Source organism: Corvus kubaryi, unplaced genomic scaffold (assembly GCF_017639235.1).
Source record: "Corvus kubaryi isolate FWS band 111438036 unplaced genomic scaffold, C.kubaryi_AGA036_p1.0 split3-37304, whole genome shotgun sequence".
NCBI classification, from domain to species: domain Eukaryota; kingdom Metazoa; phylum Chordata; class Aves; order Passeriformes; family Corvidae; genus Corvus; species Corvus kubaryi.
This window is the reverse complement of record NW_024582087.1, coordinates 130,543-155,453: the sequence shown is the minus strand read 5'-3', so window position 1 is coordinate 155,453 and position 24,911 is coordinate 130,543. Positions and strand designations below refer to the sequence as shown.

At 47.8% G+C, this 24,911-nt stretch overlaps 1 protein-coding gene across 6 annotated transcripts in view; it reads left to right on the top strand.

The window, feature by feature from the left end:
* The window catches only part of PHACTR4 (phosphatase and actin regulator 4), a 67,471-nt gene that overhangs the window by 26,890 nt on the left and 15,670 nt on the right, over positions 1-24,911 (top strand). For 5 of the 6 annotated variants that reach the window (XM_042015797.1, XM_042015801.1, XM_042015800.1 and 2 more), the window contains exons 3-4: positions 23,793-23,969; positions 24,387-24,467. In XM_042015797.1, coding sequence (XP_041871731.1) covers positions 23,793-23,969; positions 24,387-24,467 — 258 coding nt within the window. Of the gene's footprint in view, positions 1-15,625; positions 15,951-23,792; positions 23,970-24,386; positions 24,468-24,911 lie in introns of those variants that run through there. The other variant, XM_042015798.1, reaches the window with a different exon arrangement.

Genomic DNA, 24,911 nt, shown 5'->3' with positions numbered 1-24,911 from the left:
ACATTGCCCAGGCCCCTCCCAAAGACCACTCACTCACCTTACCATGATCTGAGCTAGGTCTGGACTTTTTTCTTTGTCAGGGGATTGTGTTCTATCTAGTATTTCATCTGTCTGTAAGTCTGTGAGATCTAAAAAGCAAAATATTGAAGTGGAAGCTTTGTGCTTGGCAGGGCAAGTCTCGCCTTATGCCCATGGTTCCTTGAAAGCTCTGCTGCCATGTTAGATCGACCTAAGGTGGGAGCAGAGCTGCAGTTCGCTTGCCCAGTAACGAGCAATCATTAATGAACACGTTCAGAGGGAGCATGGAATGCCTTTTCATGGAAAGTGTTTGCTGTTGGGTCCTTTGACCTCCTGTACTTTGCACTCTGTTGACAGTTTCTGCCTATGCTTACACACTTCCTCTGCAGGTATTCACATATGAACCTTTAAGTCCCTTAAAGGTCTAAATGTCTGTGGGATAACTGTGAAACATTTGGGGAAATTAGTGAAGTAGCCTTTGCACACAGAGGCTGTTACCCAAAGCTGCTTTTTCAGAAAGCTCCTGAAGTACTAAGTTTATGGATGCTTTAAGAATCTTCTGCAGCTACCGCGTTATTCCATGCAGACTTTCATCCCCTTTATCTCCTGCTGTGCTACTTCTTTCCCAATTCTTTTCCTCCTAAAAATAGGAAATACTCTTCAAGTCCTTCACCTTTGTGCAAACGCAGAAGTAATTTGTTTTAGCATCTAAGCTGACTCTTGGGTTACATGCCTCAGAAAGAAACCAGTGTGATATGAATCTGCTGCTTCTGGAGGCTTGGACTCCAAATATAGTCTGAGTAGAGCAAAGGGCTGAAAACATGAATACTTGGTTCTTATCCCACCTGCTCTGCTGCTTTTTCCCAGCAGGATGCATGGCTGGCTGCTTGACTCCCATCTTTATCCCCAAAAAATCAGAGCTATACCTTCAGATGCTCAGAGATTCAAAACCATTATGGGAACCATTATAGAATCATGGAATGGTTTGAGTTGGGAGGGACTGTAAAGCTCATCCCGTTCCACCCCCTGACATGGGCAGGGACACCTTTCACTATCCCAGGTTGCTCCAAGCCCTGTCCAACCTGGCCTTGGACACTTGCACGGATGGGGCAGCCACAGCTTCTCTGGGCACCCCAGGGCTTCACCACCCTCACAGGAAAGAATTCCTTCCCCATATCCCATCTAACCCTGCCCTCTGTCAATGGGAAGCCATTCCCCCTTGTTCTGTCACTCCAGGCTCTTGTCCCAAGTCCCTCTCCAGCTCTCTTGGAGCCCCTTTAGGCACTGGAAGGGGCTCTAAGGTCTCAATTTAAGCCAGGCTGCTGAAGCTGGCAGTCAGTGCCAGCAATGTGCGCTGGGTTTGATGTGCAGAGCACTGCGGGGTTGGGAGCTTTGCTGTCACCAGCTCAGGTCTGCTGGAGAAGAACAGTCGCTGCTAAGTAGCCAATGGAAATATCTTCATAATGTCTGTTCCAGAACAAAAGAACGGGTTTTTCTTCCGGGAAGACACAGAAGCTGTGATTCCCCTCAGATGCTGCATGTTGTGTGTGCAGCACTAACACTGCTCTGTGTGACACAGCAGAAGAACTGAAGTGGCCAAAGTGCCTGAGATCAAATCCTTAATTACAGTTGATGGGCACTAATTTGCAAGCAAGTAGAAAGGCAAATTCCTACTATTCCTTAGGCAGGTTACCAGAGGTTGGAACTGATCTCAGCAGAGACCATTCGACTTTTAAACAAGGTGCAGCATAGAGCATTTCCTTACCTACCTGAGAGCATTACTGTAAAGAAGTCGAGTGCACTTGACAGGTTAGCAAAATACTTTGGGACATTATCCTGACAGCCTTTTGTTCTTAAATTTGTTCTAGTTCTTAGTGTAATTAATGTACTGAGTGCTGTCAGGGTGCTTGGGGCACTCGATGGCATGTCGGTACTGTTCTTCTGCCTGCTGTATTTGCAAGTGGTTCAGCTCAGCCATCCATCTAGTTAGCGTGGCATTTCTGAAAATTAATACCCGATAATTCCTCCCTGAACAACTTGAGGCAGTGTCTGAACTCCTGCTGCCTTTCCCTCTTGAGCTACAAGCCAAGTGTTTTACAGAGATTATTTGCTGACCTGCCAGATACCTCATAATTCTGTGACACCCCATTTTGAGTGACTTTTGAAGCTGTTGTGGTAAGTGGTCTTGTAGTTTGTACCCATATCCCTGACTGGGGGAAAGCAGAGGTTAATTCTGCTGGTTTTGTGGTTTCCTGGCTCAGCTGTGGATGTGTTGGGATGGAGATGATTTGGCCTCCAGGCTGGTTGGAGCAAGATAGTGGCAAAGGTTGATGTTGAGTGAGAAGTGTCATTTGCTGAAGTGCTTCATGACAGAATTGAACAATCATTTCTTGTGCGAAGAGATAAGACCTTATAGGAGACATGCAATCAATCCTCTGGGTAATTCAGGGTGACTTGCTGTGAAACAGTGAGTGTGGAGTTCCTGTGGCTCAGTAAGTAGGGCGTAGAGCAGGGCAGTAGGTTTCCAGAGTTTCTAGTTTTCTTTTTTAACTTGTTGGACCTTAAATTCACCTTGCTCCTGGAATGTTGCCTGTAAATTCTGTCCAGGGATTTTAGTAGCTGATTTTATTGGGGTTGGGAGTAGAAGAGGAGCCTGCCTGGAACCAGAGATGAGCAGGTTTAGTATTAATGTGATTTTTGTTATTACTGTTTCTTCATACAGCAGCAATGTGTCCAGGCTGAGTGGCAAACCCGGCCTTTTAAAAACAAAATACTGAATGTTCTCATTATCTTGCTGCCTTTGTGAGCTGTAAATAATGTTAGCTGAGCTGTTGGCTGGACAAAGCTACTCCCAGGCCCTCAGGCTGGTCCTGAGGTGCAGTCCCAGTGTGAACACTTGGATGTTGTCACTGCTGACATCACCACTTTATCTGCTTGGTCTTGGAAAGGAGCCCTGGCTCTGATTGCTGAAGGTGTCTTTTGTCTCCTGAAACAAACAGGAAACCAGAGATTAGAGGTGGCTTTTTTACAGGTTGGGCCCATCCAGCTGTGATGGGATGAGTGGATAACCATGACTTGCTTAGAGAGAACATGGCTCTTCAACCCAGCCTGGGTTTGTCTCATTTTGTGAAGCAGAGATTTTAAGATTTCAAAAGGATTTACTGTCCGGGTTATGAAAAATTTGTATTCCCTGGCACATGAAGAACATTTGTAGGAATTGCTAAATTCCATGTATAGATCTGTTCAGAGCCTGCGGGTGCTCAGGCTCTGCAGGTGCTGAGCTGATTTTTGCAGATTCTAGTCTTAAGGCTCTGTAAGGTAGAGCTTTGTGCACTGGTGTAACTCAGCTGTGCAGTTTTGTTACCATAGAATCACAAAATCCTTCAGTTTGGAAAAGCCCGCCAAGATCCTCAAGTCCAGCCATTCCCTCAGCGCTGCCAAGGCCACTGCTGACCCTTGTCCTCAAGTGCCACATCCACACGGCTTTTAAATCCCTGCAGGGATGGGGACGCTACCACTGCCCTGGGCAGCCTGTGCCAGGGACCGACAACCCTTTGATGAAGAATTTTCCCCAATATCCAGTCTAAACCTTCCCTGGCACAATTTGACGCTGTTTCCTCCTGTTCTGTTCCTTGTTCTATGGGGGCAGAGCCCGACCCCCCCCGGCCTGCGCCCTCCTGCCAGGAAGCTGGAGAGAGCAAGAAGATCCCCCCCCGAGCCTCCTTTTCTCCAGGCCCCCTCAGCCGCTTCTGCTACTGCAGAGCCCTCCTCAGGTCCGTTTCCCGTCTCTGGACACACCGCAGCCCCTCCATGTCCGAGGTTCGGCCTCGACCGCCCCGGAGCCCCCGGAACGTCCGGGGAGCGTGAGGGGCCGCAGAGCTGCGCGTGGCCGCCAGAGGGCGCGCGGGCCCGGCCCGAGGGGGGCCCGGCTCAAAGGGGCTCCCGGAGGAGCTGCGGAGGGACGGGGGACAAGGCCTGGAGGGACAGGACACCGGGAATGGCTCCCAGTGCCAGCGATGGATGGGATCTTGGGAAGGAATTCTCAGAGAGCGGTGGCTGCCCCTAGATCCCTGGAAGTTTTCAAGGCCAGGTTGGACAGGGCTTGGAGCGACCTGGGATAGTGGACTGTGGCAGGGGGTGGAATGAGATGAGTTTGAAGGTCCCTTTCAACTCAAACCATTCTAGAATTTTGTGAATTGCTTTTCTGTACGAGATTTTCCCCCCCCTCCCCTCTCTCCCCTTTTTTTGGGGGGGTAAAAGAGACAACCCATGACGGTGCAGCCGAGCAGGGGCTGTGGACATTGACTTCCACAGGCAGTGCAGTGGGGTCTGATTTGGCACCATGTCGGGCTTAGTGCCAGCATAACAACACTGGCCTAATTGGTGTAGCACAGCCTCCTGCTGCACTTGAAAGGTAGAATTTAACAGTGTTCTGCACTCCATAAAAAAATTCCCTATAGAAACACGTCCTGGTTCCTGAGTGTGTTCCCCCGGGGGGTCGGAAGCAGCTCTGGGTACTGTTTGCTTTGTATGCTTTCCCTTCCCAGCCCTGCTGCACTGAGGGACTCGTTTCCAAGGTGAGGTGAGCAGCAAGTCATGGCTTGGCAAGGAAAATCACTCCTGGAGGCTCCATGGTGATCCCGGCTGGCCGTAGCTCTGCTCTTAGAGAGCAGATCAACCTCTTCTCCCCAGGAATACAGAGTTAGGCAGGGATCTGGGGCTGAACCTTGATCTTTGAGAGAGCTATAACCAGCCTCTGCCATGATTTTAGTTGAAATTCAACCAAAATGATGAAAAGCCTGCCCTCCCCCCCTCCAGCTCTTCGGTCTTAACATTAAATCTTGGAAACTGAAGTGGTGATTAGGAAAGTAAACAGGGTCCCTTCCTGCAGGGAAGGCAAGAGTTTGTTCTGCCTGAGCATTGTACTTTGCAGGGGTTAAGTCAAATTTTGCTTTGGGAGAGGAAAGGAAAATCTCTCCAAGTAATTAACTTAAGATGCTGACGCTAATGAAGGGGCTTTCAAGGCTGGAACTGGTGGGGGATGATGGGAATCCCCTGCTGAATCAATGATTTTACAGCTGTAGGAGTGATTCCACAATTATTAGGCTGAAATGATGTTGAACATGAAGTTAATCCTGTTATCTCTCAGATACTGAGCAAACTGAGTGCTCTGGATAACTCTAATGGGATTATGTGAGTCAGTCTGGAACCCTTGCCCTGTTCAGGGCTTTTTCTTACTTTTCTTTTCAGGATAAAGTATTGATCAAGCTTCCTAGAGTTAATGTTGGGAGGTGGTGTCTGGGACAGTTTGTTGCAGCACTGATGGGTTATTTTTTTAAATGAGTTTGATAATGAACACCCTGTGGCCTTCTGAAGCCATTCACTTCTCCACAGCAAGAATCCCTTAAGCCCATCTGTAAATAGATGTTTAGGAAAAGAGCTGAAGAACAAGGACAAGTTTATGAGGAGACTTCTCTGTGTCACACATTCCTGGCATCAACGATCTGCCATTGAGTGAGTTTCTGTGATGGCGGCTGTTCTGGGCCATCATATTTGCAGAGAATAATTAGTTCTGGCTTGAAAGTCTCATTTTGCATCTGTGATAGCCTGTGGTGATTGTTCTAAATGCAAGTAGCTGGTGGGGTGCTTAAAAGGGATTATCTCGAGCTTGGTTTTAAGGAGTTGGATAAATTGCAAGGTCCAGTGTCAGGAAAGCTCTGGAACCAAAATGATCCTGTAAGAAGGAGAGAAGAGCCATAGTGCATGTTCAGTCACTGGCTGTGGTCATTACAGGTGAGGTTATTTTCCTGTTGGGCACAGACCTCCAGGTTGTACTGGCCTGACTTCCCTGCAGGGTTTGGATGAGCTGGAACAGTGGCGTTGTCACTGCCAGGTCAAGCTCCAGCAGTGGTTGCAGCAGCACAAAGCACAGGGATTCAAGACGACCACGTACAGTGGAGAGGTGAAGTTCTGTATCCCAGTGAGAACTAGAATTTGTTGCAGGGTTTCAAAGTCATGGAAAATGTTTTTCTCTGCTCAATTACCACTAAATCAGGCCTCTTGGTTTCAGCATCACCAGAGTATGGAAGTGATTTTTATAACACCCACTGAATGAGCAGATGTTTTTGTGCCAAACCAGAAATTTCCATAAATACAGGAAATTTCTGTTATTAAAGGTTTTATTTTATTCTTTTCTGTTCCCTTGAGGAGGGTGAGAATTGTTCTGGAAGATCCAAGGAGCTCATTTACTGCAGAAATGAGCTTCAGGGGTTGCTAATGACAAAGTGTTTGGGCTGTCTCAAAGAAGGCAGCCAGAGGATGTGGGGGCTGGTGTAGCCAAGGGGCCACCTGGGATTTTGGACCAGTTTAAGTGCCCAGAGGCCAGCCAGCCCTGCTGTTGATAAGGTGATGGATTTAGATGGCATCACACTAGCCTGTAATTCCAGGGACCTCAGGGGGTAATTCTTACAGCGAAGGAGTCAGCACTTTCCACAAGCTTTTTGAGATGGGAATTCAGCACAAGAAAAAATTCCTGATTTCAAACCTAAAGTGCACAGGAAAACAGTTTTAATATTTGTGTTTATACACCATAATTTTTGCACACCATACGCTTGCTCTAAGGTATCCTTGCTATAACTGCTCTTGAAGAGTACACTTACTGGAGCCACTTTTCATTCCTGGAACACAGGCTGATAGAGGAGGCACAGACCCTTGATAAATTAGTTAATCCAGATGTTTTCCACTGGTTTTCCCAGTGACTTCTCTTTGAACTTCTTGTAGATCTTGCTCATTCTTCCTGCAATCTGAAAACCCTTGAACCTGAGTTTTGGTGCTGCTCAGGCTGGTGTGTTCTGGATTACGAGGAGGGAGATTTTGGTGGATGCCACGGTGGGAAGTTTTTACTGATACTTACCTTTAAGATCTTTCTCCCTAATCAACAGTGTTCCCTCTTTGAGCACTGGGAAGTGTCTCACGGAGCCATGGGACGTAGAGTGGAGCTCTTTGGCTGCTTAATCTCTGCCATCACATCATTCTTTGATTGCAGCCTGTATCTCAAAGTGTTTAACTCAGGTGTGAGGCTCCCAAAGACTGCCCTGGGCAGGAAAGGGGTGAATCCTCCTCTGTCTATCCTGCTGGTGTGGGAGTTATCTGCATCTGAGTGAAGGTGGGACTGCAGCTGCCATTAGGCTGGCTGGAAGCTTGTTAGCTGACATACTTGAAACAGTCCTGTGCTATAATTCTTATGCTGCAGAATTTGTCTGGGAGGGTGAGTAAATATTTGAGGAGCTCATTCTTGCTGAGCTTGAGGCTGTTCAACGGGTGGGTTTGAGCTGCTGTTTCACAGCCCATCCTTGATGGTCTGTGGTGGCTGTGCTGGGCTGTGCTCACAGCTCTTGGTGCCCTGCTTTAATTCATTGTGTTTGGTTCTGGTTCTCACAGTGTGAGAAAGACAAGAAGCTACTGGAGAGGGTCCAGCGGAGGCCGCAGAGATATAAGTGGTCTGGAGCATCCCTCTGATGAGCAGAGACTGCAGGAGCTGGGCCTGGTTAGACTGGAGAAGAGAAGGCTGAGAGGGCATCTCATCAATGAGCAACCTGGGATAGTGGGAGGTGTCCCTGCCCAGGGCAGGGGGATTGGGACTAGATGATCTCTGAGGTCCATTCCAACCCCTTAACATTCTGAGTCTATGAAATATCTCCAAGGGGAACCAGAGGATGGTGCCAGACTCTGTTCAGTGGTGCCCAGGGAGAGAACAAGGAGCAATGGCCATAAACTAAAACACAAGTTCCACCCCAACATGAAGAAGAACTTCTTTCCATGAGAGTGGCAGAGCCCTGGAACAGCTGCCCAGGGAGGGCCAGGAGTCTCCCTCTCTGGAAACATTCCAAACCCACCTGTATGCATTCCTCTGTTACCTGCTTTGGGTGACCCTGCCTTGGCAGGGGGTTGGACTGGGTCCAGCCAGAGGTCCCTTCTAACCCCAACTCTTCTGTGATTCTGTGAATTGAACCCCATTTCCTGCTGGCAGCAGTGCCTGTGGCAGTGCTCTGACGGCAGCCCCATGTCCAGCCCTGCCACTGGGAGGAGAGGGGGGAGCATTATTTGAGAGTCTTGCAAATGGTTTTCAGCTGCTGTTTTGGTGTGGTGCTGTTTGCTCCTAAATAAGGCTGCTGCAGGTCCTCTACAGACACAGGATGAAGGGAATGAGGTGAAATGAGGAATCTGGGAATCTCTGAAGGGTTGTGTCTGCAAGAGGGGGAGCAACTCGGGGAGAAACAGCTTCCTACAAGGTTAGGATTAGCTGTACCATCAGAACTGTTGGTGTTATCTCATCTCTTGACATTTCCTTTAATTATATGAAACGACCTTGACACTGTAAACAATTCCCATGGCATTGTCCCTGCACTCATGTGAGTCAGTGTGATGCGTAAACAGTGTTCGGTTTGGGGACCCAAGGTCGGTATGGTTTGGGACACAATCATCCTGTCTGATTTTTGTGCCTTGTTCCTGGGCAGCTCTTTGTGCCTGTGGCTGCCACCATCGTGTTTTCCCAAGTTCTCTTGGTACTGGCAGAAAACAGGAGCATCTGGGATTGGGATTTCAGGATGAGCCTAAGGAGGCTGGTGGAGTGCTCTCGTTTTGCTTTCAGCTGCTCTGGGCCTCCATAATTCTCTCCCCAGTTCCAAAGGGGAAGAAGGGGATGTTACACAGCACAACCCCAGCACTGCTTTATTCACATTAGCAATGCCTTACTCATCATGTTTCCATCTTCAGCCTTGCTGCTGCTCAGAGATACCTTGGTGGTTGAGCAAGAGTCAATATTTGGAGTTGACGTTGAGGTTCACTCCCTGTCTTGCTGATGGCTCTTGTCTGGGTGTGACCTGAGGTCTGGCCATGCCACTGTTTAGGGTGGCCCATGGTAGATCTATGAAACATAATTTGGCCAGATGCACTTCCTAAGCGTTATCTTGTTCCTTAAATAGAGAATAAAGCTTGTATCAACATGAATCACAGAGTTGATAAACTGGAATGGTTCCTCTTGGAGTTGTCTTCTTGTATTGGGCAAATATTTATCCACATTGTTTCCAAAGGCATATTTGTGCAACAGAAGGAGGTCAGACCTGTAATTACCTGTTAGATTTACTCTGGCAGAAATGGCTTGTAAAAACACAGTACAATTGAAAGGAAGCTTTTAAACCTTCTCTCTGTGTGTGGACCTAAAGCTGTGGTTTAAAATTTCAAATTTTATGAGAGTTTTCAGTTGCAAGGGCACAAAAAGTATTTTCCTTGCTGAATTTAAGTGCCCCAACTGAAACTGATCCACCCTTTGTTTTGATTCCTGAACTATGGCAGGGAATTTGGGTTTCTCTTCCAACTGTATCTGTGGGAGATGATCAGAAGCTGAGGTTGTGTGCCAGGCTTGCCTTGCATTTTAATCAGGAGCTCCTCGCCTAGTCAATAATTAAAGCAGAGCAGGTGCGGTGGGGAAATTGGGTGTTCCCCAAAAACTAAACCAAGGCGCTTTTGTAAGTCTCCCTGACCAGAGCCAGGCGAGTGAGGGGTGGTAGGATGCCCTGGCATTGCCTGGCTTGTGCAGTAATTTGGAAAAAACGTAACATCAGACTGGAGAGCTGGAGGTGTTGAAGGATAATTTGGATTATTGGTGTGGTGCGGCTGCTGCAAGCCCATTGGGTTGGCAGAACAAAGGTGGTCAGCTTTGGGTATGAAGAGCAAATGCGTTTACTAAGATTTTTGTGAAACGTTTGGAAGAGGAAACAACTTTTACAGAGAAATCTTGCTGCCTTTCTTTTCAGTTACTGTGTGGGCAGAGAGGCTTGCAGCTGAAGTTTGGCATCTTGAAGGATTAGAGGTAGGAAGAGAAATTTGGGATCACGAGTGTGTGGACCTTGACCTATACACTGAAGACTGGCTTAGAGTCAAATATAGTTCTACCCCTTAAGGTTAACTGCAATTTAATCTGAATTTAGAGGTTTCACATTTACTGATATTCTTGCTGTTAGCTTGCAGTTTCCAGTGTTGTGCTTAACAAACTTTGTCCCATTGGTTTTGTAAGTGACATCGATGTACTTACTCTGCTGGAGGACTTGTTTATTTTGGATATTGTCTGCACAAAGCTGTAAAGTCTTATGAGTTAGGTTTGTCCTGTAAGGCTGTTTGTGGTGGATGTGACTGTGCAGCAGCCTCTTGCTTGGGAAGAGCACTGTGTGCTGTGCTGGGCCAGCCCTAAAAGCTTGTGCTGGGCAGTGCTTTGGAAGGAGGGGAATATATTTTGATTTTCTTCATCCTCATGTTTGGAAGTGGGGAGCCTCAGATGATGTCAGTTTATACATTTTTCTCTGAGTATCTTGCGTTTTTGCTGCAGGAGAGGGTTAAACAAGAGTTAAGGTAAATGTCATTCCTGATTCTTCTCTAAACAATGCAATAATTAATGTAATTTTCTTCTCCGTGTTTTTGCTTAACGTGTTCCTAATAATATAGCTGGAAGTGGCAGATGGGTATCCTGCCTCTGAATGCTTCCCTGTTGGGAATACGCTGATGCTTTGCTAATGCCTGATGCTTTGTTGGAATGTATCCTATATGTATGCTTCCTTTGGCTTCTGACCAGACTTTCTTTTAATGCTGCTTCAAGGTGCTCCAAAAAGTTGTTCAACAGCTTTGGAGTTTCCCTTGCCTGGAGATGGCAAAGCCATGAATCACCATAGTGATCAAGTTAGGGTTAGTCAAGTTAGCCAAGATGTGACTGAATCTTTAATTTTGTCAAGATTACATTCCTCAGCATTCCCTCACTAGTAAACAAGAAAATACTTGGCCTGTGTTGTAATTGCAGGGAGTGGTGGGGAGGCATTGATGGTGAGACTTTTCCAGTACTGGCTAAAACCTGCTTCCAATGGAAGTTGTATTTCCACTGGAAAACAAGGCTGGGGGATATTTTTGCCCTAAGCTCCTATGGGCCCAAAGCCCAGTTTAATTTACAATTTTTTAAGCCCATTCCCTGTGACAATGGAGCAATTCCTTGTTCCTGCTACCTGCTGTGACTGCAGGCCTTTCCAGGAGCATGGCCTCACCTTCCCAAAGGTGGGGCTGGAAGTGCTGTCAGTCGGCTCCTTGGCAGAGCAATCTCTTCCTCCAGCTGTGCTCCATCGTGGTCAACATCTGGACTGCTGTGGGACATGGCACGCTCACCTTCCCTGACACCAGCACATTGGTGGTGGTGCCAAGAGTCCCTGATGTGCTGGACCTGCTGCCCTTTGCTGTCTGAGGTGGAGCACCGTGCTGACTAACTGGCGGGGACACGGGGACTGGAATGCTCTGGGAAATAGGAGTTTCCCTCTTGGAAATGTCACAGGAAGCATGAAGGAAATCATGTGGTGCAGGAGCAGTTAGCTCACGTTTGTCTCATCTGAACCATCAAAGTCTGCAGGGCCCAAACAATGTGATGCCAGCTGCCTTATAAATAACCAATTTTCCACTTCCACACCGGCTTTTCGTTCCATGTGAGGAGAGAGGAAAAGCGTCACATTGTGTTCGTTTGTTCAGAGTGACTCCCTGGCCTCTGCTGCCTGTTCCCCCTGCTCTGCTGCCCTCGCTAATGGCTCCACATGCTCAGTGTTGGAGCACAGCTCAGAAAAGGGGCATCTCTGTAGGCAGCCAGAGCTGTTATGCATACATACAAGATTTTTTTCATTTTCTTTTTCTTCCAAAACTGAAAACAAAAACTGTGGTGAAACCAAGTTGATTAGAGGGCTGGAGTACCTCTCCTGTGAGGAAAGGCTGAGGGAGCTGGGGTTGTTCAGCCTGGAGGAGAGACGCTTCAGGGTGACCTAGTTGTGGCCTTTCAGTACCTGAAGGGAGCCTGCAGGAAAGGTGGAGAGAGACTATTTACAAGGGCCTGGGGTGACAGGACAAGGGGGAATGGCTTCAAACTGACAGAGAGTAGGGTTAGATCGGATATTGGGGAGAAGCTCTTCCCTGTGAGAGTGGTGAGGGAATGGAATGCATTTCCCAGAGAAGCTGTGGCTGCCTCTCCCTGGAAGTGTGTTCCTGGCCAGGTTGGACAGGGCTTGGAGCAACCTGGGATAGTGAAAGGTGTCCCTGCCCATGGCAGGGGGTGGACTTTAAACCACCATTCCATGATTGGAATGAAACACCTCCAGAGTTGTGGTGCTGCCACTTTTTCTCCTCCCTGCCAGCCCTCCTGGTGAGGTGGTCCCCACGTGAGGATTTTAGTGGGTGCATCTCCTGCAGTGAAAGAGCCTTAAAGGCCCTGTAGCTCCTGCTGACTTTTTGGTGATGAACTCTGAAGGAAAACGCCCAGTATCACTGGTTTTAAATAGCTCCGTCGTCGGCAGGGATGGGATAATGCTGGAGTCCTTTTTAATGTTCCTGTGGCTGAATCATGGAACACAAATGTCTGAGTCACCACGGGTGAATGTAGCATTTCATGTCGGTGTGAACTGAAATGTGAACAACACTGGCTTTATTAGAGGAGCTAATATTGGGCTCATTGTGGCTTTCATTAGATTTTAAAGTGAAACAATCCAGAAGAGTTCCTTTTACAATGTATATAAACAGATTATTAACATGGAAATGCCAGGGGTTTAATGGGATGCTGGGCTGGATGGAGAGGAAATGAAACTTCAGAGGAAGGCCATGTACCCCATGTTTGAGTGTTTGCTGCCTATCTTTTTTTATTTCAGCCATCTGCCTCTCCTGAAATCGTGTAAAATTTTCATGAAACTGGGGTTTCTTGGTTACTATATTTTAAAAGAAAATGCTGAAGGGACAATCAGCTGTTTCCCATTTTGCTCTCCTTTAGAAAGCTCTTTGCTATTCCAAGTTTTTAATCTTAGAAAGGTCTTCACCTGTCCCTGAGGAGTAAAACAGTTGCTCTGGTTTCTTCTGGTTGCTGTACGGCAAAGTCAGATGGCCTTTCTCATTATTATGGGAATTTTGGACATTTATTACTCTTCCTTTCTTGAAATGTGGGTTTTCCTTTGTCCTGGATGTCCTGTGGGACAAGGGCGGGTTCCTTTGTCCTGTATTTTTCCCCAGTGGTGAAACAAAGCCCTCTGAAAGCAGAGGGTTTCTTAGGAGCTGTTCTCATGCTCTGACCTCAGGCTGCAGTTGAGGCAGAGACATTCTTTGGAGTTCTGTTTCCTGGGACAGAATTTGCACCTTTCCTTCTAGAGGTGGAGCTGAAGAACGGACTGAGAGGTTTTCCTGGCCAGGAGTACCCTTGAAAACAATGATGCTGGTGTTACTTCTGGGTTTCTGCTCTTTTGTGCACGTTGTCAGCTGTTTTCTGGTGGGGTTTTGCTTTCTCCCCCAAAAGAGAGAGTTGTGGCTGGTACTCCTGAATGATGCCTAAGTCCACAGCTAGTTGCAATTTGAAGCACAGATTTGTATCTCTTTGCTCCTTGGGCACCACAGCCCTGCCTTTCAGGAGGAAATATTAACACTTCTGGTACAACCATTGCCAAATCTTGTTAGTGTCTCTGTGCTGGTGTTTGAGGCCTGATGAAGGATACAGAAATGTAAAGGACTTTATTTCACAGCCTCATGGGTTCCTTGTGCAGGACCAGTGCCTGAGTAACTGTCATGCGTCTCTCGGGCTGCAGCCGCTGTGAATTTAAATCCATTTATTTAAATATCTTTTATTGAAATTTAGGCTAATGTTTCATGTTTTACTAATGTAGAAATAAAGGGTCAGGATATGATTGTGCTGCTGTGCTTTAACAATTTACTACATGTCATCTGTTCTGCAACAGAGCTTTTGTGCACTCTGAATTCACAGCAAATGCCTTAGAAAAGGCAGTGACTTTAATTCCTTAGAAGCCAGGCAGGTCTAGAGGCAGCATTCTGTAGCATTCCCAAATGCAGGGATGTTTTTTCCAGACCTCCTTCCAAGCTGGGCAGTTGATTTACAGACATGGGGAAATCTTCCTGCCTTTATCTCTGACCTTTATGGGTCTCTACCAGATGGCAGTGAATATAAATGGCTTTAAAAACGGCTTTTTCCTTGCTTCAAAGCAAAAGTCTTCAGTGAGGAGGAGCATTCCTGGCAATTGGGATGTTCATTGCCTACAGTGAGAGCCTGAGCATGGAGATGTCCATGGTGGGAGTTGGGGAGGAGCAACACTTCCAGGAATGTCCATGTGCCCTGCGTGAGGGAGGACAGTGGTATTTGCTGTCCTCCTCCACAGCTCTGCTGATCTCCAGCTCCTCCACCTGCTCTGGCTGTCTGTGGGATGAGGGTCACCTGCCTGGCACCAGGAACTGAGGGCAAGCACGGTGCAGGTGGAGAAGGTGCACAAGTGTTCTCCTTCCTCCTATGTTTTTACGGCTCTGCTTTGAACGAGGAGTGGATTTGCAAGTTGCCCAGTGGTACATTTAGTAGGTTAGTGGGGGAACCAAGAGCACCAAGGTCCTCGTGGTGTGTTTGTGGCTCAGGTGAGGTGTTACAGAACTTCAGAACTACCCCTTGCCCTGTTTTTGGGATATGTTTTTGTAGTGCTGCATCCCCCATCCATGGGGCTGGGAACTGCAATCCCATGGCATTTGCTGTGGGCAATGTGCAGCATTGATTGTTCCCATCTGCACCAGCCCAAATCGACAATCTTGGATCTGGTTGTTTCCCAGAATAGAAGATTTTCCTATTGGGGTTGCTGCCTGGGTAGTACTCAGTCGTATTGAAGTCCTCCTGTTGTTGGCCCGACAAGGACAGGGACACCAAGTGCTGCAGCAAATCCTGTTGTTTAAAACTTCTCCTACACTGGGGAAAAACCAACCTAGATGTGTCATGTGGGGTCAGGTTCCTGATTTTAATCCCTTTTATGCTGCAGGAAATTCCTGTATATTTTTGAAAATTGATTTTCCTTTTTCCCTGAACTAAGATTAAGCTTCTGGATGCTTAAAGATTTTCCTGCTCCTCTCTTGTAGGGTGTACAGAGAAAACAAGCTGCAGGTTCACAGAAGTCCTAACCCAAATTTTAATGATAAATTAAGGAATCCAAGTGGACATATTTAAACTTTGGAGGTCTTTTATTGTGAGGCAGATGATTGAGGGGGATGTTTGTTACCTTAACCATCAAGCTGTGACACATGAATAGAAACTAAACTTTTACTTTCCTTGTTAAATTTAAGTTAAGCGAGAAGACATGCTTCCTGGTAACTTTAGCAGAGAGGGGAATTGCTATGAAATTGTATTTTTATTATATATTTGGCTAGATGCATATCAGCTCAGGCTCTCTTTGAAGGGGTAGTGCAGCTCCCACAGCACTTAGAGAACGGCTGTCTCATCCCTGACTGCCTTGGTTTGTTTAGCTGGCACAGGTAGGCTGTAAATTCCTTAATCCCATTTTGGGAGGTGAAATCCCGTGGTGTGTTGCCGTGCATGGATTCTCCAAGCCCATCCCTGAGAATAACACTGCTCTCCTTGTCCTCGCTCCCAGCTTTTCTCTCTTCTTGCTAAACTGGATGTGAGGAAGGAGCGAGGGGTGTTGATAATTTGGATTGTGCAGCTAAGTGGCTGGATCGTGGCTGGCTGTCTCCTCCCCTTCCTGAGCTTCGGCCCTAGCCAGCTCGGCTCTGGAATGACAGGCATTCCTGCGTGAAGGGAGCTGGCACGGACACCTATTTATGAGAATCAAGTGCCCAGCCATGGGGGACAGGGAGAGCAGGACCTGTGCTGGACCATCAGACACCGGAGCCGTGGCATGAGAGTTGGGAGCTGCCTCACTCGCCAGGCTCTTTCCTCATCCGAAGTGTGGCTTTATTGTTTTAAAGGATTGAAGTGTTCTCAGCGTAGACTTTTCCTCTCTCCCCCTCCCGCCTCTTCCCGGAGAGCTGCTCTGAACAGAATCTCATGGGGCAGCCGCACTTCTCGAGGCCGGTAAATCCGGGTGCTTTTGGTGAGTAATGGAGGGCAGGGGAGACGAACGAGGGAACTTCGGGGCTGTGGCAGGGCAGCATTGCAGGTGAAACGGAGGAGTTGGGAGGAGTGGAATGTGGGACTTGTGTAACCTGTGCCCAGCTGGGGAGAGAAACCAGAGAAATAACTCCATTTCCTTCCTTTCTCTTACTTATTTTCCATGCAATCGCTGTGCAATGTGTTCTCTGATCTTCAGACAGGCTCCAAGCTGCTGTTTTAAGGGACAGCCTCTGACTGGCATGGATTCAGGGATACTACCTTAGCAAAGCACTTGGATAGTGGGAAAGTTCACCTGCATGGGGCAGGAGTCAGCCCTGAGAGTGAGCCTGGACCAAAGCCACCAAGAATTGCCTCCTTGTGTGTGATGTCACCCAGCTTTTGGGGCAGCTATAGCAGTTTTGGGGGAAGAGGGGCTTGGCAATCATCTCCCTGTTTGTTTTCCCTCTCCACTGTGAGGTATCTCAGTAACAGGCTGGAGACAGCACAACTGTGTTAAGCTCTAGGTGCAGCCCCACTTCCCGAGCACTCTGTGTGTGTCAGTGTTATTCCAGGTCTGTCATGGGTGCTGTTCCCAGCACTGGAACTGGGGAGGCACTGGCTAGGAGGAGACTTCCCACATCCCGCTGTTGCCTTTCTCTCATTCCCACTTGCTGTCAGCTGGCTGGGCTCAGTTGCTCACCCTCATCTGTAAAATGGAATTACCTGATTTTTAGAGAAGAAATTGACATTGGCACACAGAGTACCCTCAAGATACAGTCTATTATTTTCATTATTTTTCACTTTTATATCTTTGAGCCTATCAAGCATTTCCAAGGGCTCAGATGAAACGAGAGATTCTCTTCCTCACCACCAGTTCACTCCAGCTAGTCTTGTTCAAGAGTTGCTAAAAGTAAAGTGATGGAGAGAGTGGAAGGGAGAAGTAAAACTTCAGTTGTCTTCATACAGTGGAGATTAAAAGTTCTTCTGCTTGGATTTATTCACTGTTAGAAGGTGGCCTGGTCAATCTTGGGCTCTTTTATCAAACACCAAGAACACTGGTAATTTCCAGGGAAGTGGGCTTGGTGTAATGATGTGCTTTCTGGAGACTGGGGCCAGCAGACCTGGTGCTTCCTCAACTGCTCATTTGCTCTCTGAAGTCTTTTTTCATGGCACCGCTCTCACAGTTCCTACTGATTAAATCTGGAACTTGAAGAGATGGTTCTTGCGTTAACTGTGGCAGGATGCTGTTAAGGAGAGTCCTGTGAAGATTATGGTGATTAGAAACATAAAAAACAGAGGGAAGCCAAGGGCTGGGACTATTTGAGGCTTTTGTGACCACAACTTTTTATTCCTTTAAGATCAGGATTCACGTCTTCCCTGGATGATTCAGGAAAACGCACACCAAGTTTTTAAAGCTGTTTTAGGGAAGCTTAGAAACATTTACCTAAAGTGCTTTTTGGATACTTTTAACAGCATTTCCCTCAAAAGAGTGTTTGCTTTTTGAGTTGTTACCATTTGGAAGTTTCTGGGATTCTTGACTGCCCTGCTGGACACAGCAGGGTGGGAAAGGAGGGAGTTGCGTTGCTCTCCAGCCTGTGCATCCGCACTGTGGTGGCAACGAGCAGGTTTGTGGCAGTTCCTCGGTGCTAGCTCAGGGCTGCCATGGTCCTGCTGGAGCCACAGGTACTGATGTATTCCAGGTACCTGAGGTGTGTAATGAGCAGCCACATTCCCAGCAGAACTTCCCGATGCACCTTGTGGGCTTGTTCGATGGCAGAACTTCAGGGAGGTGCGTTCCCTAGGGAAATAAGGGTGATTAAGCAGAGTTGCTGCTGTGGCACTGAAGTACTTCATTTGCCCAAAGACAGAAATGCCCAGCAAGCTCCTTATGAACAGAAACTCCTGGGATTTGTGGAAATCCCGTAGTAACTCCTACAAGAAGAGATGGATCGGGTGAACTCTGGTTTGTGGAAGGAATCTGGCCCAAGCTCACAGTTTACACACTGTGCAAGTCTGTTTACACATCAAAATAGGGATGTTTCCTCATGAAGAGGTCTCTTCATGAAGGTGTACCAGAATTTACCATCTCAGAAAAGGACTGGGGCAAAGAGCCCACTGTAGTGCGAGGAGGGTGATACCTGGCTTCTCTTAAGAGTTAGACTGCACCACCAGCCTTTGGATGTCTGCAGAAGTGGTTGGGGGAGAAAAGCAGCTCCGTTCTGCTGTCCTGTCCTGGGGCTCACTGACCCTACATCCTTAAAGGATTGTGCCATTTTCCTCATGGACATTGAAAATCAGTAGTGTTTCTCCTAGGTATATTCAAGATGATATGAACTGTCATTATCTGAGATGCAATCCTTTGATTTCTTCACAGCCTTCAGCCTTGCTTTGTTGTGGTCTCAGACTTGGATCTGAAGTGATTTTTAGCTTAAAAACAACATTTCTCCATAGCCAGGGTGACTTTTGAGGATGTGTGGCCTGAGTTAAAACAGTTTAAAAACTCACCGGGATTAATTCTGGAATGCCCTGCACTAGATCCAGGTTGGGTTTGATTCTTTAATGCTGTGCATCAGAGGTGCCACTATTCCATGTAACCATTGCAGGTATCTTCCACATGAGAAATGATCCTTAACGGAAGAAATGCTTTTTAGTTATTCCTGTTGGTCCCTGACGTCCCTGCTGTGCCTGTTTCCAGGCTGGCAGTGCTTGGCTCTACAAAAGGGTGTTTTGGGGCTTGATCCCTGAAGATGGGGATTAACTCTCCTTGCTCACATGGTGGCTTTCTCTCTCTGGCCCATGGTGTGACCATTAAACTGTGACATTTATAGGTGGGGCTCCTAAGGGCCAGCTGGGAGCTGCCTGCTGGGGTGTCGTGTGTGCGTGGCCATGGTGTGACTACGTGTGGGGTTTTTAATTGACCCCATGGATCCTGGTTGTGCCAGTTTGACCCACTGAGAGCAGTGGTGGAAGTGAAAGCTTCACCCTGTTTAATGGGAATGGCAGCCTCAAGCCTGACAGGACCTTTGGGAAAAGGTGACACATCACCACAGCCACTTGCTGAGGGTGTGAGAGACCAATTGTGGGTTCTCTGTTTTGGAAAAAAAAAAAGACTGGGGTCGTGCAACTCCACAAGACGCAGTGGGAAAAGAGCTTTTTTCTGCATGACATTTAACTGCAAGGCATGAGCAAAAACATGTCTGCAGGGGAGGGTTGGAAGGACCAGCTGGCCAGGCAAACCGATAGAGAATTGCATCCCAAGCTGCTTGGCACTGCTGGAGCTTTCTTGCCTTCTTGTGTGTTCAGGCTGTGCCAATTTTGTGACGTTTCCCTAGATTATTTCAGTCTAAACATTTTGGGTTAACACAAATCTGCTGTTTTAAACAGCTCAAATTCACCTGCTTGTTTGGATAAAATGAGATCAGAACAGCTTAAGTGTTTGGGAGAGCGGATATGAAATGGCAGGAGGCTCTGGCTGGGAAGCAGCTGGGGCATCACGCTGTCCCTGGACCAGCTGGATTCTGAGCTCCAAGTGTTCCAGGCCATCTCCCCCGGGAGCATCAGGCAACGTGCTGAAGTGGCAGCAGATATTTTATTCCTGGTTTTTCCTCAGCTGGGGCTCTGTTGGAACATTAAGCCACAGCATCCAGCTGTCAGGGTGGGTTCTGTGGGGCTCTCCCACCTCCAGGGTCACTTTTCCAAAGCGTGGACTACACTTCCAGAAGGGTTAAACAAGGCCCTGCTTTGGCATGGGGTCACTTTAGGGACCTGCCAGCTGGGAATCTCTTTACCTTCTCATGAGGACTCTGCTGGCTTCACCCAGGGCTGTGTAACCTCATTTAACCTTTTCCATGTATTTAAAATGGGTTTTCCAGCCTGGCACCATGGTGAGGGTGAGGCTGGTCTCTTGCTGCTGCTGAGAAAGGGACAGGTCGGGTGAAGGCATCAGATTCCTGATGCTTCCCTCCCTTCCCTCAAAGTTTGGTTCCTCTTTTCTTTGCCCCATTTCGTTCCCTGGGCACTGTGCTGTGGTTCTTTCCCGGTTTCCCAGTGCATGACTCGGATAAGGAAGGGTTTCCCCCTTGCATTGCAAAGCAGCTTAAGGACCCTCCTGTACCTTGTAGAGCAGAGCAGGAGGAGGCACAGCCTCAGCAAGGTGAATTCTCTGCCTTCCTAAGGAAGAAATGTCCTCTGTAGCATTTTGTGGAGATTTGAGCTAGAAATGGGCTGTGAATGGAAGGGAAGGTTCATTTTGGAGGGAGTGTGAGCACTATCTAACTTGAACAATCACTGAACAATAAGGTTATTTGAATGCAGATCTGTAAATCTCACCTCCAGCTGCTGATCCACCTGCTCATTAGTCCTCAGTTTCATAATTGCTTCACAGCAGACTGCTTTAAATGTCTATGTCCCTGTGATAATTAGGGATGGGAAAAGGAAGAGTGCTGTGGAAAGGTAGGACAGGCTCTCCTGTCATCTGCACAACAGGACAGAACGAATCCCAGTGGGGATCAGGGAAGGAATTGCTTCCCTGGCATCAGTGTGACCAGTGGGCTGGAATGGTCTCAGAATGTATAGTAACATGTCAAGTTTTATTCTACACAGAGCAAAAAGGTGGTGGAAAGGATTTGGACAGATTTGTGTTCTAGTGTGCCTGTCTCCCCCTCTTGCCTGGCTGTTTTTGGGCACGGAACTGATCACACTGATTGTAAACCAACAAAACCAAGTGTTTCTGTGTTGGACAACACCTGACTCTTGGCAGGATCCTACGAGCAGTTGTAACACGGCCGAGGGAGCAGTGAGGCGAAGAAGCAGGACTGAGTGATTTGCTCTTGATGTGAAGGTCTTGTGAAACCTCCTATGTTCACCTGCATGGTTGCTGTTCTGGCAGTGAGACTCCACCCTGGGATGGTATTTGCTTTGACAGCTGGACCTGGGCTGCAGGAGCTGCTGGAGGAGGTTCTGCCAGGAGTAAAGTCACATGTGGGCTCTCCCCACCCTCTCTGCTGTTAGCTGCTCCTCCTTTGGAGGTATCCTGTGTCTCCTGTAGTTGCGGCTCATCCGTTCATGTCCTCTGCTCCTCCCTGGCTGCTCGGAGGGGACTGTGGCAGGGGAATGCTTGTTGTTCTCCCTCTAACTGGAAATGGAGACATCTCAGCGTGCTAAGGGCTCTTCATTAATCCCTGGACCTGATGGTTTTCTCTTAATAACTTACTTTGCTTAGTGCAGCACTCTGACATCTTGGGTGGTAGGCAGCACGTAAGTGACATTCCTCAGAGCAGCTCGGGGAAAGGGTAGATATAAGGCAAGCTTGGTACTGCTATGTTCAGCACTGTTCTCCTTGGAAAGGTGAGGGAAATGCCTTTGATGACACTTGGGATTCAAATTCAGTCTACAGCCTGCACTTGGCAAGTGCTTGTGCCTGCCTGGTGAGGTTTGGGAATGCTCTGTTGAGCACAGTGAATACTGCTTGTTAAAATTGCATATACAACTCCAGGGCTAATGCTCTGGTCTCTGAAGAAAGTGCCTCTAAACATGCAGACAATTCCTCTTGGGTTTCTGGGAGCTTGAAATGCCTTCCACATCTCCCCCTCTCTGCCCCACTTCCATCCATCCCTCCCTCCATCCCTGCAGAAAATCACAGATCAGTGCTGACATGGTGTATGTTATTTTCCACCCAATTTATCTCCTGTTATGAAGTCAGGGTTGTTGTTTTTTTTATTTAAAAGCATCTCAAATGCTGAATTGATCTTGCTTTTTCAAATAAATGTTGGCTGACATCAGGTTTTGACTGGTAGACAGTGAGGGACTTACTGTTATGGGGCTGATTTAAACAAAAGTACATCCAACAACCAAACAGTGGCTCAAACGCTCTCTGGTTTCCTCTGTTGTTCTTTTCTTCCCTATGTTTCAGTGATCTTCCATTCCATTTGTGCTCAGACTGAAAACCTGGGGTCTGTCTGTCCTGCAGTGACACAGTGGTAGTCTGTCCCCAGCCCCATGGCCTGAGGCTGCTCAGGAGCCCATGGCTGTGGCTACCTGTGCTTCATGCTTCCTGGGATCTGAAATCTCATGCTGGGAAGCACTACAGGGTTGCAGGTGAAGCTGCACCAAACAATGCATTTTTTTGTGTTTTTTCGTCTGTGTCCTGAACATGCTCTTCCCTATGCTGACAGGAATCTACTTTTTCACATCAGGGCCTGTATCCTCAGTGGAGGTTTGTAGGATACAGAAGATACATTATTTGCTCTTTGTCCTATGTGTGAAGCAGCTTTCCCCTAAAATTCTTTTCCCAATCTCTTTGTCTCAGGAGATGGGATTCTTGGCTGAGCTTTCCTGTTACCTATGGGGCCTTGCCTGTTCTGCAGGCACATCACACAGGCTTGTCTGAGATTGACTGAAAGGTCTGTTGTGCTCCCAAGCTCCACAATGTCTGATTAGGGGGCTCCAAAAGAAGACACTTGAGTGCCGTTTGTATCAGGACACTCCAGCCTGCTGGACGTGATGGGGGCTGAGGGATGTCTCTCTTCTCCATAGGATTTTTCCATGGAGCTCTGCAGTGCTTCTGTCTCTAGTCCTGAAGCTGAGGGATTCTGGCTCTGGAAATTCTGCAATGGAGTGGGCACCAGCTGGCTTCACTTAGCTCATGCACACCGATTTATTTTTTTGCAGGCAGTGCTAGATTATGCTCGTTGTAAGTGCTCCTCTGTGTTCCATCAAATACCCCAAAACAGCAACATCAGGCAAGGCAGGATCAACAGACCCTGGATTCATGTTTTGTGCTCTGGTTCTGCTTCAAAAGTGGTTTCTTTGACTTGGGGGTGGGGCTTTTTGCTTTGGTTTGGTTTTTGTGCATGTCCCTTCCCGCCTCCGTGTCCTTCTTGTGTTGTTCTCCAGAGACTCCGGTGCAGTAGGTGGAGCACAGGCCTGTATTGTGTCGCTTTCCTGTGGAGCTGTTGCTCTTGGCCAGCTTTGCTGCCCTTATTTATAGATGGAAAATCAGAGAGGGGAAAATCTGGCACTTCCAGCTGCTGGAATGGGTCTGGTGATTTCGGGGTGCAGACAGTTGTGAACATCAGCTCAGTGGGCTGGAAGGTGTTTGTTTCATGTAATGACTTGTGTCCAGCACCAGTTGCTTCTAAATGAAGATGAGAAAACTTAGGGAAGTGTTTTGTGTTCATGGGTGAAGCTGTGACACTGCAAAATTAAATTAATATGTGTCTGAGGGAGCAGGGGGGACTCCGCCTGGCGAGGAGGCGGCTCAGGGGGACCTTCTCACTCTCCCCAACTCCCTGACAGGCAGGTGCAGCCAGGTGTGGGTCAGGCTCTGCCCCTAGAGCACAAGGAACAGAACAGGAGGAAACAGCGTCAAGTTGTGCCAGGGAAGGTTCAGGTTGGACATCAGGAGGAATTTCTTCATGGAAAGAGTTGTCAGTCCCTGGCACAGGCTGTCCAGGGCAGTGGTGGAGTCCTCCATCCCTGGAGGCGTCCAAGGAACGACTGGACGTGGCACTCAGTGCTCTGGGCTGGTGACAAGGTGGGGATTGGTCACAGATTGGATTCAATCATCTTGGAGGTCTTTTCCAGCCTTAACGATTCTGGGATTCTGTAACCTTTGTCTCATCAGGAAGGCCCTTATCAGTTTCCCTTTGCCCTGTTTATATTGGGAACCCCACTTGTGTCTCCCCAAGCTGATGTGAGGGCTCAGTGGAGCCACAGACAGAATCTTGTTCCCTTCTTTGCATGAACATGTGCCACCATTTCCCAGTGTGGGGTGGCTTGGTGGGAGATGAGAGCTGTTACTTGGAGCACAGAAGTAATTCTTTATTCTTTTCCTTCTTTGCAGCTGAAGAGGTGGATCACGCTCCAGGTGATGCCAGCATGGGGGTAGATGTTTTGGAATCAGGTGACACCACACCTCCAACAAAGAGGAAAAGCAAGTTCTCAAGCTTTGGCAAGATTTTCAAACCCTGGAAGTGGAGGAAAAAGAAAAGCAGTGACAAATTTAAGGAGACTTCAGAAGGTAAAGTAACAGGGGCTGTGTGGGTATCCCTTCCTCCATCCATCTGAGAAGGGCTTGCTGTCACAAGCCTGAGTCCTGCTGTGTTAAGAACCAAAATGAGACTTTGGTGATGGGTTGGCACCTGCAATCTCTCCAGAAATATCTTTCCATGGAGCTGTAGTTTCAGACAGATTAATTCCTTTCTTTCAAGGAAGCTCCCCAAGCAGCTGTGAGGAGGGAGGATTTGCTCCATGATCAGCAGTGCAGTGTGAAATGCAGGTCTGAACATGCAGTTCCTCCTCTCTCTTAATCCATGTAAAACCAGTGAAATTTGAAGCCCTTTTATTTCCTCAAGAGAATCTCTTTAAAAGAAAAAAAAAATCTTCTTGAACTTCAAGCTTCCCTTTTTCTGAGTGATTTTTTTCAATTTAATGTCAGTTTTAGAACGAAAGATTTCTATGCGAAAGCCAAGAGAGGAGCTGGTGAAAAGAGGGGTTCTGTTGGAAGAGCCTGAGCAGGGTGAGTCTGCAAACGAACTTCTCCTGTGTCTGTGTAGCTGATCCTTCCTCTGGCCTCCTCTGGCCAAACCTCACTCTTGGGAGACAAATTTAAGGGCTTTCTGCTAAAATGGTTCCTGTCTGGCTTACCCTTTTCAGTGCTCTCTCTTGTCTGTTTTCCCACCTGGGAGGAAGGCAGCCTGCTCAGGGAGGAAGTGCAGTGCCTATCTGGGACACCTTCCTGCAGGGAGGGAGGCTCTGCTGTGGTCACTTCCCATCCTGTCCCTCTCTGTGTTCTGCTCCAGATCCCTTGTGCTGTCCTGCCAGCCTCTGCTGTCACACTGTCACTCATCATCTCCTGCTGTTCCAAATTGGAGAGGTGCTGCCCCTGGGGCTCAGTTTGGGAGAAGAATCAGAAATGGATGAATTCTGAGCTGCTTGGGTAGGGGCATTTCTTCCAAGAGAT